At 38.1% G+C, this 17638-nt stretch overlaps 1 protein-coding gene across 6 annotated transcripts in view; it reads right to left on the bottom strand.

Moving 5' to 3' along the window:
* The window catches only part of TNS3 (tensin 3), a 231904-nt gene that overhangs the window by 151898 nt on the left and 62368 nt on the right, over positions 1-17638 (bottom strand). For all 6 annotated transcript variants that reach the window (XM_082044752.1, XM_082044751.1, XM_082044753.1 and 3 more), the window contains exons 2-3: positions 16592-16703; positions 3140-3177 (exon numbers count right to left, since the gene is read on the bottom strand). In XM_082044752.1, coding sequence (XP_081900878.1) covers positions 3140-3177; positions 16592-16703 — 150 coding nt within the window. The remainder of the gene's footprint in view (positions 1-3139; positions 3178-16591; positions 16704-17638) is intronic.

The raw sequence follows: 17638 nt of genomic DNA, 5'->3' as shown, positions 1-17638 counted from the left end.
TTCCAAAATGACTACAGGATCTCCAAAGTGCAAGGTTCTTTGTTCTCATTCACTCCTTTTCCACATGACTGTCAGGTGACCAACTGCTTACACATTTTGTCTTGGGGGAAGTTTAAATTATGCAAAAATAGTTACTCCCCATAGGTTGTGGACAATGTAGTTTTATAGAAGATGCAGGAAGTAATACTTCTCTTGGTGGTAAAATATATTCTAGGGTGAAGAGATACTTGTGGATAAGCTGGCATCCGTGAAACACTTTCCACACACGGATCTGAATCGGTGCATACAATTACAGCTACAGGTATCCTTTAGGTTGCCTGCAACGTTCTTAGATGGTCTTAGTATATTCTTAGACCGTCTTAAAAACCATCAGAATCATTCCTGTCTTAAACCGATAACCAGATAAATTAATATAGATGTCATCTTAGGCAATAAAGGCAAAACACAGATCTGAATCAGGATGAACAATGTAACAAGCTCATCTCTTTTCAATTATTTAAAAACTATAACATAAACCAGTATCTCAATGATAGTTACAGTACTACAGATTTTTAGCACTCCATATATTAGTCTTTCAAATACTCAATACCCAAATGCCTGAGAGAATAAATAACCAGTTGAAATATAGTTTCCCATTTTTAACATATGGTACATGTATGAAATTGTCTCTAAAACAAGTTTAAAGAATTTCTCACAACAGCCTCCTGTATAATTTATAGAGTCATGGAATCATTTTGGTTGGAAGAGACTCTCCAGATCACTGAGTCCAACTGTTAACCTAATACTGTCACTAAAACATGTCCCCATCTACATGTCTTTTAAACACGTCCAGGGATGCTGATTCAACCACTTCCCTGGACAGCCTGTTCCAACGCCTGACAACCCTTTCCGTGAAGAATTTTTTCCTAATATCCAATCTGAACCTCTCCTGGCACAACTCGAGGTCATTTCCTCTTGTCCTATCACTGACTACTTGGGAGAACAGACCAACACCCTCCATGCTATAGTCTCCTTTCAGATAGTTGTAGACAATAAGGTCTCCTCTCAGTCTCCTTTTCTCCAGGCTAAACAGCCCCAGTTCCCTCAGCTGCTCCTCGTAACACTTTTGCTCCAGACCCTTCACCAGGTTCATTGCCCTTCTCTGAATTGGCTCCAGCACTTCAATGTGCTAAGTACAGTCAGATGATCAATTCCCTAGTTCTGCTGGCCACACTATTCCTGATATAAGCCAGGATGCTGTTGGCCTTTTTGGCCACCTGGGCACACTGCTGGCTCATATTCAGCTGGCTGTCAATACACAGCCCCAGGTCCTTTTCAGCCAGGCAGCTTTCCTCCCACCCTTCCCTGAGCCTGTAATGCTGCCTGGGGTTGTTATGATCCAAGTGCAGCGGGACCCAGCACTTGGCTGTGTTGAACCTCATGCAATTGAACCTCAGCCCATTAATCCAGCTGGTCCAGATCCCTCTGTATGGCCTTCCTACCCTCCAGCAGATCAACTCTCTCACCCAAATTGGTATCATCTGCAAACTGAGGGTGCAATCAATCCCCTCTCATCCACATCACTGATAAAGATATTAACAGAACTGGCCCTAGTACTGATCCCTGGGAACACCACTCATGACCAGCCGCCAACTGGATTTGACACGATTCACCACAGCTCTTTGGGACGGTCCACCCAGCCAGTTTTTTACCCTGCAAAGAGTACACAGGTCCAAGCCACAAGCAGCCAGTTTCTCCAGGAGAATGCTTATGTACCATTACTTCTGGAAACTCTACATCTGTGTAGCACCTACCTGAGCAAATCTGCAAGCTACCAACATTATCAACAAACAAGAATCCTTCCTCATGGAAGCTGGTAGAATTCCATACTGCAATTGCTGTTTGGAGAACCAAAGCTACTGTGCAAAGAGGGATCAATAACCTCATCTGCTCTAATAAAAAGTACATCTTTCTAGTAAACTGTTTCCCTTCTACTTCTAGACCACCATTACTATAGTATTATTACTTATTATTATTGAATATATGTAGTTGATGAAAACTTTCAAAAGGCAGTATCTTTCTTGCAAACTTTACCACTGTGTGTACTTTATCATCTTATTTCATGAAAAAACAAAACTCTGCATTTATTCAGCATACCACATAACACAGCAATTTTCAAATGCACGAGCACCATTTTTCACTCGAAGTGGTAGATGCTCAGCCAACTGTCACTTGTATTGCATTTCCTCAAATGGTTTGACAAATCTCCAAGTCCTTCACTAAGCAGAGGTTTTTCTCTTGCATTTAGTTGCATTTCTTGGAAGACCTGAAACAAACAAATTCTTGCACAAGTGCAAGATCCATGGTCTCCAGAATCTCAGTGCTCTAACTACAAAAAATGTTGTCTTCATAAATGGCAAGTGCTAATCAAAAGCTTAAGTTAAAAGCACGGAATAATATCCCATAAGGTGGTGCTGCTAAAATAAAGCCCTCTAAGACTGCTAGATTTAGATTGCAACACTCTGTAAATGCCTTTGATTTACACAAACCTAGGGATCTGAGACCATGGAATTACTGATCTCACCTCATGTGAAAGGGACTCATGTTTTTAAAAGTAACAAAAATCTAGTAATGAAACTGAACCGGGTGAAAACTATTTACAGTACACACTGAAAATAAATTAATACTATGCTTATACTTTTCATAATCCAATGCCAAAAGTTTGCCTTTAGATCTCTGTTGCTGTAAAAATTTTATATATGTACATATAGATGATAGATATGTAGGGGTGTGTCTATACACACACACGTGTGTGTTTATACAGATATACCATCTTATTCACTCCAATGCATTTCTTCTTTTCTGCTATAACTGTGTGGTTTATATTTCCCCCATTTAACTTGCTGTTTTAAACTTGACACATGACCTCCCATAGGAGGAATGAGAAACTCAATCACTGATGCAGATGTTTCGATTACATAGGGACCTGGTTTTTATTAATGGCAAGAACAATACCCCAGCAAAAAAATATAGTATTTTTTGACAGTTAGGCATCTGATTTAATAATCATCTTATTCTTAATTAGTTGGTACAGCTTTTGTAGTCTCAATTTCAAACATGTGGATCAGCAGCAAGAAGGGAGACAAGTAAATATGCTTACCTTTTCTTCGCATTTCCTGTGGCAGGCATACTTGCAAACTAAAACAAAAGCAAATAAAATACATGAGTACAAGAGCGAGTGGATTCTCCCGTACATTTCTTTACATCAGCTTTCTGCTAGAGATCTTGCCAAACTCAAGTCTGTACATACATAAGTATTTACATACTTCAAAACAAACTAACTAAAAAGAAATACATGTAGTTTTTACACATTCCTGAAAGATTTATTAATTACAGCAATGTTATCAGATTTGCGCATTCCACCAGCTTATGATAACGTATGTCCAGTTAAACGTCCTGGACTGATTATCTTGGCACCTACCTTTACAGCTTCACATGTACCAGAAGTGTTACCATCTAAATCATATGGATAGCAAGATCAAATTCTTCCCATTTTAACCTGCGAATTTTAGTCATATCAGCAGTTCCAGAAGCCTAAGAAAAGCAGGGTGACTTCAAACTCACAAGCAATCATGACTGTTCAGACTTTAATGTCTGATTGTGAAATGCAGTTTACACAGTGTTGCAAACATTACTTCCAAGAGGTAAGCACTTGATTTCTTTTAAATTCTGATGACATAAGAGTAGGAAAGGATGAATCATACTAGCAAGTTTAGATTCAGAAAACAGCACTCAAAAAGTAGCCAGATGAACGGCAATGTAACTATGATGCAACAGCATAACAGCTAGAATCTGACACAGGCTGGTGTTAACAGACTTTCCATTTATATGCACTTCCTTTTTTACTCTGAAACTTGCTTTATTTTCCATGCCGTGTCTATCCTTTGGGTTACTGTGACCTACATTGTGTTTTACATTCAGGAAAAATTTACTTATTCAATCTTCAAAATCAGTAAACTGCAGAATACCACAGACATTTGGCTGAAAGATTAACTGGGGCCTAACCTTAGGCCACTGAAGCTGAAAGCCAAGCTCTTTTCACAGGGCTTCCACTAAGATACTCTACAGCCTGACACAACTGGAAATATACAACTGCCAAGATGTGATGTCAGCAAATAAATGACCATACCCATTTCAGATTCAAGGGCACTGACTGCTAAATAAAAAAAACCTCATGCTCCAGTCACTTCTCAGGGAAAAAATAGGTAAGGCTTACTGGCCCATTTTCTTATGCAATCTTGTAGGTGCTGGGTTCTTATTTTCCCCAGGTATAAATTAGGAGTGTGTTCTTTGCTCATAGTACTTAATGGGATCGAGATTCTTTATTTTAAAAATGTAATAGTGTTCACACAAATACACTGCTTAACTATTAGTACTGATAACAATCAATAACCACATACTTACAAACGCTATCAACCTTAAAGAGAAGATGGCCTTTAATCCACAAGGAAAAGCTTAATTTTCTTGTGTGACAGTATGGGGGATGACTAAATTAATTGATTTAATGCACCAAAAGTGCATATTTAGTACAATTCGTATTTTAAATCAGCATGATTAGCTTTGATGTTGCAAAAGGCTAACAGATGCTCTAAAAATATGCATGCATACTGTTTCTTCTACAACCTGAGTTCTCCTGCAAAATGGTGAAGAAAAAAAAAGAAGATTAAAGAGAGACAATCAGAAAAAGTAAAGAATAAAACAGTAGATCTGTCCTGACACTACAGACAAGGTTCTCATCTTCTTTAGTGATGCTTAAGCCTAGATTTCTAGGGGGCAAGATGAAATACAGAACTAGATTTCTTTCCATGACAACTTCCACAATTTTGCTACTGGCTCATGCAAAACCAAATCATAAATGCTACCAACAATACACAAAATCTTTATTAAAGATGTCGGTAACAGTAAATGCAGCCATTACATTTTTTCAGTTTCCATGTACATGGAAAGTCAGAGTGTGCGGCTGTTGTGTAACACAGCAGTGAACTCAGATGTGAATTTAGCCTGGATAGCAACAAGATGACTGAGTCTCTCAGCAATATCCCATTGAAACTCATAAGTAACACAGAAATATAGTGTACAAACTCCATGCATAATTGAAGGGAGAACACTTTGCAAACAAAGCATTGCTATATTTATGCGGTTCAAAGGAAACAAAGACTATAAAAGCCTCAAGAGGTAAACAGCCAAATAAACACCAGGCAAAGCTCTCTGACTGAAACAAACTGTGTATTTTTCCAGGTATTTAGATCTGTAACATTCTGAGGACAGAGATCTGATTCATTCATGTAGACAGACTCACTCCTCCTCAGCATCCAGAAATACTATTCATATCTAAATCCAGCACTTCCATGGATTAGACTAAGTTAAATCTTTACCTTCTCTCCCTCAGTCTAATAAAGCTGATTATGATAGTAAAACTGGATAGAAATAAGCACTCTGAAATGAGATCACTGACTGCCCAGATGCTGGGAGCAAACAAAGCATTCCTTTGTGCTCAGAAGCAGAAAGGAGATTCTCCCCCTTCCCTCGTGCTCATTGCATACATTGCTCCCAAAAGGCACACCAGTTACATCCCAACAACAGAAATGGATCCCCAAGCTAACAGATCCAACCAACAATCCCTTTTCTGGCAGGTTTGAATTTCACTATTATACCAAATCTCTGCCTGTAACAACAAAAGTTATAATGACTGAGTCTATTTTGATGGGCTGTTCTTGGCATTTACCACAGGCTCCAGTGTTCAAAGCATTTTGTGTAATCTACTGAGGTACAACAAGCATCACAAGTTTTCATTTGCTGGTAATCTTTTTTTATGTATATGAAGATCTGCATATGTGTTTGTATAAACATTTACAAATATATATGTGTGTGTGTGTGAACATACACGTACACAAATATATACATGCATATATACATATATACATGACTAAAGTCTTGTTTGTAGTAAACATACAGCCATTTGCTAAAACCAATTGGAAAAAAAAAATCAAAAAATAAAAAGGCTGTTAGCATAGAACATTGCTTAGGAATTAACAACTGATCGGAAGAAAGTACACCTTGGATCACTAACCAGAAGCCAATTATCAATCTCCAGATGATAACTCCTACCAACAATTTTATTGCTAGTGTAGTAGAGTCATGAGAATAAACTTCAGGGTTGGTTTTAAAGTACAGATAGAGTTCAGTCAGAGTACTTCTAATCTAATTTGTCCTTCTGTTTCCTTGTCGCTTCTATTTATTTCTCCAGAAGGGAGGGGAAAAAAAAATAGAAAAATGAAGTATATATTTATACACACGTGGCAGGGGTGGAAGTATCAGCATCATTTAAAAGAAAGAGAGGTATCAAGAAAATGCCATGAATCAGGTATGAGGAAGCATGCAGAGAAAGAGCGAGTGTAATACGGGCCATGCTGCAGCAGCCACAACCTTCCAAATATCTGAGCACAGAAAAGTTAGTGGCGAGAAGCACCACTGCCTTTCCAGGCACTTCCATTTACAAAGCAATACATACGGTTTTCTCCACTATAGCTGCTAAAAACTGTTAACAGTGAGAGATCTCTTCACCAACACTAGCAAATTAACCACTCATGCACAGAAAAAAAAAAAAAAAAAAAAAGTGTTTAGTATTTTGTTACTTAGAATTCATCCTGCCATAGCTAATGCTACTACCTCACAACTATCCTGCCTGGATGGATGAACCCCTTCAGCCCAAGTCTGGTTTTGTCTCACTTCAAGCATTTACAGTGCTTGCAAAGAGATGGACTACCTCAATCACCAGATTGCCAGAGATAACCATGTTTGAATATGCCAGTTGTTTTTATGGAAAGTCTTGAACAGCAGAGAGAGGCACTTTCAGAAAATTTCTAAGGCTAAAAAAGCAGTATATTATACCACAATTGTGCAGCCAATGCTTTTTCAGTGCAGCAAACGTGCAATGCAAAAAACATATGAAGAACTGAGCATACTCACAGTGCATCAAAATTAAGGAAAACACATGCAACTTACAGTTAAAAGATCTCAACAAGCAGCTTCTACTGAATGCTGGCATTCTTCGTGCAAAACTCTACAAGCAAAATAGCACTCGGTTCTTTTCAGGACAGCTCAAGTGTATTCAAATTTAAAAATATGTCTGAAACAGTCCAAAGGACTTAATCAGTGTCACACTCAGCAAGGCTACTTCAGTTCTTCAACTGAACAGCTGAATGTCTGCATCCCACACATCGGCTCTCGTCAAATACCAGACTTTCCAAATTTGTGTTTAAGGATTCTGGCATCAGTTCCAAGAACAACTGTCCCAAGCTGGCTGGCAATGAAATGGAGGCCAAGCCATATTTAGTCAATTTGCTACACTTCAAAACAGCTCCTAAACAATAGCTCTGAGAATCCATTTTTTGAAAAGGGAAAGGAAAAAAAAAAAAAAAGACATTTCCTTACATCAAAATGAAGATGTGGTAATTCCTACAAGTTAACAACACTGATGCCGGGGTAAAGACAGAAAGATAAGCACAGTGAATCATATTTTTCAGACTTAAGCTCCAAGGTTTTTATGAAATTAAAGTCTACTTCTTAAATTCATGCATTTAAGATGCTATCTGAAAACCAGTAGCAAAATATTTACAAAGTAAGAGGGCACTTCTGTAACAGAATAATTTATGGTTTACCAGGACAAAGAGCTTAAACTTTTATCGGTGTAGTAAGGGCTACTCATCTCGTCACATTTTAACATTTAATGGATATATGGTATGGTGGTATATTTCATACAAACATCCTAACACACTATAAATACAGTGAATATTAAAACATGACTAGTTTATAACGACAACCTCACACTTAACCAAAACTTTTATCAAGTGATTCTCCATGGTGTTTTTGTATGTGTGCATTTTTAAATAACTCTATGCATGGCAAGGGTACAAGCAAGGTAATTCAGAAAAACTCTTGGACCACAAACTTGCATATAAATAGAGAATCTAAGAGATGTAATCTAGTTTAAGAATTTACTACTCCCTAAGAAAGTTCACTTACCCCAAAAGCATACACTACGCAGCTCTTGATACTAATTTTTAACTTTCTGGTGACAAATAATAAATTAGAATACCAAATCACAGGCTCAGCTGCTTGAAAGATCCTTCCTTTCAGCATCTCCAATTCAGTTTCCCCAAAACAGACACATACTGTTATAGCTATTTTTTGACAGTAATGGAAGATTCCTGGATGTTCCACAACAAAATGTAATCTAAACCAAGCATATAAAAAGATTTGTGTAATCAAGACATTGTTTTTATAGTTCTCAATTCCAGTCTTCTCTCTCAATACCACAGAACAGTGGATGTCAGAGTATCTCAGGAATGGTAAAGCTCAGTCATTTTAGTAGCTCAGCTAGTGATACCACTACTGAGAAACATCTCCCTCCTGCAGGAAATGTTTTGCCCAAATTCCCAGGTCTGTCATCGACTCTGAGTAAGAAACGTTTTCCTTTTTTCAGAAATCAAATCAAGATGATTTAACAAATGCATAACAAGGCCGCCACGACAGGGTCTTCTCCAGGCAGAGCTTTATACAGAAAGACATCCATCACAAAACATCCCAAATGGAGAGAACTGTGCAACTTGCTGGCCGCTTCTATTTTGACAGGGGTTTATTAACATTGTGATCAGGTTATTAGAAAAACTCTCACCAACACATGCACACACACTTTTCTGCTGACCTGTTTCTACCAGTTATGTAACAATTCTATTCAAGACCCACAATGAAAGAAGTATAAAATCCAGACACATGGAAATTACTAACTGCAGCATTAAAAACGACAGCATGCAGTTCTGAGTGGGCAAGGTGTCCTCTAGCTCGAAATATTGGGCTTTCACTGGAAAAGTAAACACTTCCATTTGTGAGAAGTTATCGGAGTCACACGCCAACAGTGCTGCAAGTCACACTACAGCAACAACATCTGCTGGTGCATTTCCTGTGCCTCAAGCATCTTCCTAGATTTTATTTTGTTCTTTTTTCATAATCAGCCAGCCATTGTCTCTTCATCTGAGTACTGCTCCCAGCACTTCTTGACAGTGACTGCAGAGAGTGTTTTTGAAGATAAAGGCCAAAAGACAGTTATAGGAACTTCGTGCAAAGCTTCTGCATTTTTCATAATACTTGGGGTGGCTATACAGTACAGAGTGTAACAATGAGCTTTCCTGCAGATTAAATACTCCACTTGCTGTTGCTAACAACAGATGTGGAAAATCTTTATTAAGACAAAAATACTTTGGCTGTAATAGTATGTCTGTTCTTTTCCTTTACTCCCTTACTCCTTTACTTCCTTTACTCCCACCTTCTTCTTATCTTGTAGGAAGAATCTTGACCAAGTGTTCTTTGGGGGTTCTTTGTTTGTTTTCTTTGTTTGTTTGTTGGGATTTTTTGGTTGATTGGTTGGTGAGTTGGTGTTGGTTTGGGTTATTTCTTTTGTTTGGGTTTTTGTTTTGTTTGGGGGTTTTTTGTTAGTTTTGTGGGGGATTATGTTTTGGTTGTGTCATTGTTCCCCCCCACCCCCCATGGAATTTACAGTCTAACTTTATAATTTTAACTGCATCCTGAAAACTCCTGGGTGGGGTTTCTTTTTTGTTTTGCTTTTCTTTTTGTTTGTTTAAATTTCCCATAGATGCTGTTACAAAGGCAGAACATTAGCACAGTGAAAATGTTTTCACTTTTTATAGAATACTCATACAGCATTTTTTCCTCATATTTTTAAGCTACACTTGCAATTAAACCTTAATCCAGATTGGAACCAATGGTTATTTTTTGACCTCCTCCCTCCAGCTGAACAGACAACGCCATGTTTCAACATTTCATCCACAAAACCATTTTAACCAGACTATAGGTTACTGTAGCCAGCAGCCCACATGAAACAAAAAAAAAAAAAAAAAAAGGCTGGACTGTCTCTAGGATTTTCTCACAACTTCAGTCAGTGCAAGAACTGTAAAATCTCGAAAGCTTCAGGATTACTTGCAACACATTTCTTCAACCATCTCTTCTTTATTTAAACTTTATCTTCCTATACATTATTTTTGTCTCCCACGTAGTTCCTCTTCCCCTTTGTTTTAAAGCCAATTAGAGGATTCAAGTGTGAGGTTTTAGCCAAATGCATCAAGATTTACCCTGACGTTCTTTTCTCCACGTGGCATATCAAGTTCATCACACTCAAATTACACACTCTAATGATGGTAGCGTTTCTTTTCAAATTTTGGGGTTAGAGCAGGTAATTCTAACTTCAATTCACCCTTAAGAATTTTGGGTTCTCTTCAAGTGGGCTAAATTTGTAAAATTGCAGGTATACTAGATCACATAGCAGTCATTGCTTTTTCTAGAAAAAATGCAGGTGGCCACAGAGAATCACATTTACATCACACTTTTACTTTTTTTTTTTTTTTCCTTTTTAATATATTACCTGTAATAAACAGAACCTGCAGCTTTTCGGAAACCTTAGTGGTCTGAACTTTAATTTTATAAGCACAGATCAAATTCTGGCATGATTAAGTCAGTCCTCATGAATTAAACAAACAGGAAACTCCTGTTTTCACTAAGACAACTTTCTGAAACATCATCTAATATCTGTGATACAGCTTGTCTTGTGTATTTTTTGTTTTAAAATTAGTAGGAACTCACTTCAGAGATTTCTGCCAACATTTCACCCCCATTCCCCAGTTCCCACTCAGCTAACAACATGTCATCAAAGGATGTCAATTCTACAGAGTTTCTCAGCTCCAGAGAGGGCTGTATTCAGCCAGAATGCTTATTTATCACTCGTGTAACATCTACTAATTACAGTGGCTTCTTCTGTATCTCTCTATGCTCTAGTTAAGTCTTTATTCATCCTTCCCTTTCACATCTTTGCTGTTGTTATGCACACAGCTTCCATGTTTCACTAAGCTCTGTGCTGAAATATGAATGCACAGCTTGTACAGCTGTGTTAGAGTACATTTTACTAATCTGGTGGAATTTGCTATTTACTGTGTGCATCTTCTGCCTAGAGAAGAGGGGTTGAGCTTCCCAGGTTTCTGGTGTCACAGATGGGCAGCAATCCAAGTTCCTCTTTCCAGCCTTCTCCTCCCCAGAACAGTACACTCTTTTGTCACTCCTGTCCAGGTCAATCGACATCCACCCATTTCTGAGGGGTTCCTAAAAAGACTTCTATGCTGCCGCTAGGTCGATTCATGCAGTCTCCCTTGGACATCCTCCCAGATGGTTTTCACAAACAAGGCTGACAGTCAAATGAGGTTTAACAGAACAGAGCCTGGGCCTCTACCTAACCCAGCCTTGTCTGGGCATTCCATAATCACTCTTCCTTGGAGTTCACAGCAGCTACAAGATATTAATCTGTTCTAGGGACAAAAACTACACTCCTTGGTCCTACAGCCCACACAGCTTGGTTTACATGCAGTTGTCTGTCCGTCGTATCATCGTGTTGCTCATAACTGAAAACATACAGTGCTAGCAAAAATAAATTCTAGGTCTCATTTTCTCACAGGCCCGTATACGTCTTAAATTTTGAAGTAATCAGCAGTTAATTGCTTAGGAAAATAGTAAGGTTTTCTGGTTTGTTTTCTGTTTTTTCTTGACCAGCCTGAGCCATACCCACCACTAAAAAGCTTAAGTGCTTCAGTTACTGCTTTTATCTTAAAACTGCCTTAAAATAGTCCCATGGAAGGCAATACAATTTGCTGGATCAGTGCTCAAGAAAACATGTAAGTGTACATACAAACATCACACAGAAAGCAACAGTGACGAAAAACGCTTTTAACTTGATGACAGCCCTTTCATTCTCTCAAATATCTCCCGCATTATAATATTAACATAATTATATGGGTATGCCTATTGCCATAATTAACCATAAGATGACTATGTTACAGTTATGTTGAAATTACAGTTAATATGCCTTTTGTATGATGCATTATAAGATCAATAGATGGACAAGCCTCATAATACATGAATATAAGTGCCTAGTAATACAGAATCTTATATCACAAGGAACACTCCATGGAAACCAGGGTAACACAAACACCCCTAACCCCACAAATACAAGTTATGTGCTTCACCATTTAGAGTCAAGCAGGATACAAATGCGTCTGGCATTTTTAGCCTTCTAGTTTGTCTGCCATAACTGTAACCACAGACATGCTTTGCACATTATTAAGATAGTAATATGTTATTACTGAACTTAGCACTTACTGAAAGATAAAATATACAAAACCACCTGCTATCACGTAAGATTAAATATGCATATATTTACACACACAGTATGCACAAACAAGCCTTAAGAACAGTTTGTAGGTTTCAAATGAGTCTAATATAAAAACGTATCTTGTATTGCCAGAAGCAATGACATTTGATTAAATACAGAGGCCACTTTTTATTGGGTAACTTCAACTAACCCAAAATAAGATTTTAAGTGGATCATTAGCCCGGATCACAAGTACAATCACAAGAAGCAGGTGAATTTCAAACGAAAATTTCAAGCCTCCATAAGAAGAAAACCAGCTCCAGCTGTCTTCAAATCCTGATCTATTATCCATAAGCAGCTGGAAGCCCTTGATTAAACACATATATTGTAATCTGATGAGAAAATGTACTTTCTATGAATATCACAACATGCTACATGCTCAAGGAAACAGTCTAGGACTTACTTACTGAAGCCAATCAACACTTGTATGAGACTGTATGTTAGCATGACTTAGAAGACAGAAGTTATTATACAGATTAATTTTACATTAAGAAGTTGAATTGTATTCTTCATTACGCTCAGCTTGCACACAATACCATAGTAAGCATTTCTCTGCTCACAATATACCTAATAGTACATGCCAATGTAATTTAACATCTCTGGCTAGCATCTATACATGGTTCAAAATATCAGGAAGAAGGCAAAATGCACATGTGGTCAAACCATCAAGGAAAACAGTTTTCATAAAGAATTTTTTTTTTTAAATGAGCAAATAAAATTCTACAAGCGCTCCTACTGCGATCGCTCCAATACATATTCCCAAAACCAACTCATTCATGGCTAGGTTAGATTAACAAAAATATACTCAGTTTATTCAAACTACCATTAATTGCTTTATATTCAAAATCTAGTTCATGAAATGCTTTATATTGTATGTATGTAAAGCCTTACTAGCAGCATCTAAACATGTTAACTTAATCGTCAGCTGGCAAGGAGGGGAGTTTCATCAACAGAAACATGTAAAGTGTTTCAATTCTTCATACTTATTTCACCCATTTCATCCTGTCAAGAGACAGGAAATAATACTTCATTATTTAAAACTACTCAAATTCCCTGAATCCAGTCTCCAGTTTTTAAATTGGCAGAAAAGTACTTTCTAGAGACAGGAAAGATTCAGAGCATCTAAAAAAGCTCTCTGTTCTACACTACCAGACATTTGATCCCAGCACAAAGATAAATGATCATTTTAAAAAGCAAAGGAAAATAAAGTAAAATAGAAATAAGAAATGTATATAGGCATATATAAAAACACAAAAATATATAAATTCACGTGGAAAATACATAGAAATTATATCACTATGACAGCTTGTTTACAAATAAAGTCAAATACTGAGTATTCAATATCTAAGATAAGTAGCTTGAAAAAAATAAAATCAAAAGGCTTCTCTAACACTGCAGCCTGTTGGCCTAACTACACAAATGTGCATGATTAGGATGTGTATCTGCTTAGCTCTGAATTAAACTGAACTGTACTGCAGAGAAGACCAAACCAGATCTCAAAAGCATTCTTGTTTGAGGTAGTGCTGAAGAGACACGGGGAGTCACGTTGTTCTCAGTTTACTGCAGAATGTGCAGGTACTGTAGAAATCAATCAACAGCTGTTTGTCCTTTCTTCATAATGAGAAGCTGCAAAGACACAGCCCAGCTACAAACATGCTTACCACGCAGGGAAACAGCCAGGAGCTGAGCCTTCTTCAAATCTGCCTTTCCTTTTTGCCACTGTTTTTGTAGAGCTTGTTAAGAATAAATTTACAGTAACTGAGTATACTTTACTGAGGTGGACTGAAGGACAAAGGGACATCATCCTTCAAGCATACCTTTCAGTCAATCATTCATTTTTCACAGCAATCTTTTAAGCACTGCATTTAGACCTGGCTACTAGCAAAAGACACATTTTGCAAGACAGGGCTAAACAACACAACCCCAAAATGACTGACACATACTAATGAAAACTTCTCTAAACAACAAAACACCCAGTAATGGCTTTTTTTTTTTTTTCTTACGAGTAGATGATTCATTGCTAGATAAGCAGCAAATGCTATGTAGTGACCAATCTATAGAGCCTTTCCCCTCCTTTAATTTCTCTTGACATGTAACTTTCCTTTAACTGATAAGATACAGTTTGGAAGGAACCTGCAGTCTGCACAAAGAGCTATTGTTTTCTGAGGTGAAACTGTTAAAAAGCAAAATTTTCTCATTAATACACAAAGGAACTTTATTTCTTCCTAACTAAAGGCTTGTCTTCCCCTTCCCCTCCCCTCAATCCCAACTTGATCGCTTTCATTCAGGGATTATTTACTAGAAGCAGCAGTAACAGCATTTGGCTCTGAAACAGCTGATTTATTTTTCTTCACATTAACAGAGTTTCACAGTACTAGGGTACATTTCAAGTACTGCAGTGCTGGCACGGCAATAGACAACTTTTAGTTCTGTCTCTTCTAAAACTCTGCTTTATAAAGCTCATGCTCTAAGTTAAACTACAAACAGTTTCTTATTAAATGGAAACTACTTAAAATCATCACTTCACTCCGTGCAACTCCTGTTGCTCCCACCCCACAGGTAAGTATCAAGCAGCTAACAATCAGACTGTACCAGCAGCAGCAAAGAAGGATGATGGGTCTGCCTGGTGCTCACATGAACAAACGAGGCCACGTGATACTATCAAGGGGCTCCTTCTGAAAATTGCACTCAGAAACCTAGAGAAAATTACCCCAGACAGACTTAGATACGGACATGGATGTATCACAGCCATTGATGTACTGATTTGGGGAGTGTGCCGGAGGGATCCCAGTAGGAGAGCGTGTAGCATTTTAGCTCCTCAGGTTTTCTTGTTGTTTTTTTTTTCTGAAAGCTTTTTTCCTTGATGGTTTGAATACATGTGCATTTTGCCTTCCTCCTGATATTTTGAACCATGCTAGCCAAAGAGATGTTAAGTTACATTGGCATGTACTGTTAGTGTCCATATTTAAACCAAAGCTATTACACATTGGGGCAAAAGGAAAACTTGCTCAGACTCGTCCTAACCTTTGACTTGTTTACAAGACATATGATAAAGCTCTTGGCACCCTTGCTGGGTAAGCACACTGACACAGCGTTTGTGAATTTGAGACTTCCAGCTCTAGGCTGTGAGAACTCAAATCCAGAGCAAACTGGGAAACTTTTTTTTTCCCCCCTATATCCGCCCCCAAGGCCTTTCCCTGATTCTCTCCAGGTACAGTGCTTTTTAGACTGAACCTGATCAAGAAGGTCTTCAGGTAGTTCCTTCACTAAGCAGGCTTCCTTCCAACAATACTATTTCTGCTAAGTTGAAACCAACTAAATCCTAAGAACTTTGGAACCAACCTCCAGAAAGACAGAAGAAAAACGTTAAAGAAATACACACGTAACTACCACTCGTATGACAATAACTGTAATGCTGAACAAGTGAGGCAATTTTACATTTAGCTGTTCATCTGCAAAGTCTGCACCTTAATTCAGTCACCTTAACACACATGCAGCAAGTTAAAGAGATTGTTTTATTAACACGGAATAACAGGAGTTGAACATTAACCAGGCTTAACCAGTACAGGAGATGGAAACCTCTCTCTCCCTGGACAACTTGCAGAAAGAACCTATTGAGCGTTCCCAAGATTTAATGCCGCCACAGGAGAAGAGGCAAGTATGCTCAATTCTACACAAGGGAGAAGAGTGAAGGAAAACAGCAGTAAGGAGGCAGGCAGTGATGCCAGAGGCAGCTGAGCCTCTGCAGTCTGCATCCAGGAGGGTGATCTCTTTATTGTTTCTGCAAGTGATTAGACTGAAGGACTAGGGATTAGTCAGAGCATAACACAACTGCAAAAGCATTAAAAGGAATAAACAGATGGCTGCTCTTGTGAATTTTTGCAAATTAATGCAGAGAAAACATTCATGTCTCAGTGAGTGAGGGTCACACCCTTCCTCATTTGGAGACTGAATTCCAGAGGCATCTGTCACCCACTGTGCACACATCACTCATATACTCCTCAGAGAGCCCCCACAGGCATTGCCTCATTCTGGAACCTACTTGAATTGCTCAGTAATAAAAGTACATCATTATACAAGTCCAATTACCTCCTACAGAACCCCACTCCTCAACAAAAGCAGGGAACATTATTGTACAAAGGAAAGAAAGAAACCAAGGTAACACTTATACTTAGTCTAAGGGGAATTCCAGAAACATGGATTCCTAGAAACTTAAACACTAATATAAAATTAATTTCCTTTAGACAGCAAGAAAGCAAAACCATGCCATATGTTACTCACCTCTGCAGGAAATGCCTTGGCTATCAATTACTTGTTTGCAGATTCCACAAATTTTGGATTTCTTAAAAGACTTGTTTTTGAATGTGTGAGACCTTGAAGATGTTTCTTGAGGCTGGAAGCAAAGGCAATAACATCAGACCTTCCCTCAGCTTTTGAGTCCCATATAGACAATTTTAAATTAAATTTAACAGTAGTGTGTCAGTAGTATAATAGTAGTATGTCAAAGCGCTCTCTCATCCTCACTCTTATTCAATAGCATGAGCTTTCCGCTGTTGGAAGCAACAGAGTATAAGGAACCTCTGGCATATGAACACACGGATATAGCAAGACATTTTATATCGTAACTTCCTAATTGACTTTATGACCTATCTTTTAAAAGGAAATACAGAATAATCTCCAGGATATGAATTAACAATCTTCTGACCTATGGTCTTATCTACAATAAAAACTTGCATTGGTTCAGCTTAAACTGGTTAAAACTAACGCAAGTAATGCTCTATCACAGTAACAAATTTAACTCATCTGGTGCAGAAGACAGCTTGGGCTTTTCATTTAATAAATGAAAAGAATCCTCATAGAATAGTTTGGGTTGGAAGGGACCTTAAAGATCATCTAGTTCCAATCCCCTGCCATGGGGACTGCCACTAGACTGGGTTGCCCAAAGCCCCACCCAGCCTGGCCCTGAACACTTTCAAGGATGGGGCATGCACAGCTTCTCTGGGCAGCTTGTTCCAGTGCCTCACCACCCTCACGATGAAGATTTTCTTCTTTATATCCAAGCAGACATGCAAGCTGACTTTGGCACAGATTTCTAACTTTAAAATCACTTTTGCTTCTTTCCTGCGTACAAAAAGCACCCTAATTTAAGGTAACATTATTCTCACAGTATGTCACAGTAACTGAAATAACGTGTTAAAATATAAGGCAATAATGACCTTTCTAATTGGGGACAGAACTACAGAAGTCAATACCATATATATGATGCATATTATATGGCTTCTGTAACCTTGGAAACATTTAGGTAACAGTACAGAGGGGACTACTAAA

This window comes from Streptopelia decaocto (assembly GCF_964273445.1).
Source record: "Streptopelia decaocto genome assembly, chromosome: 2".
Classification (NCBI taxonomy): Eukaryota; Metazoa; Chordata; class Aves; order Columbiformes; family Columbidae; genus Streptopelia; species Streptopelia decaocto.
The sequence above is the reverse complement of the archived record's forward strand: the minus strand, read 5'-3'. Positions and strand labels throughout refer to the sequence as shown.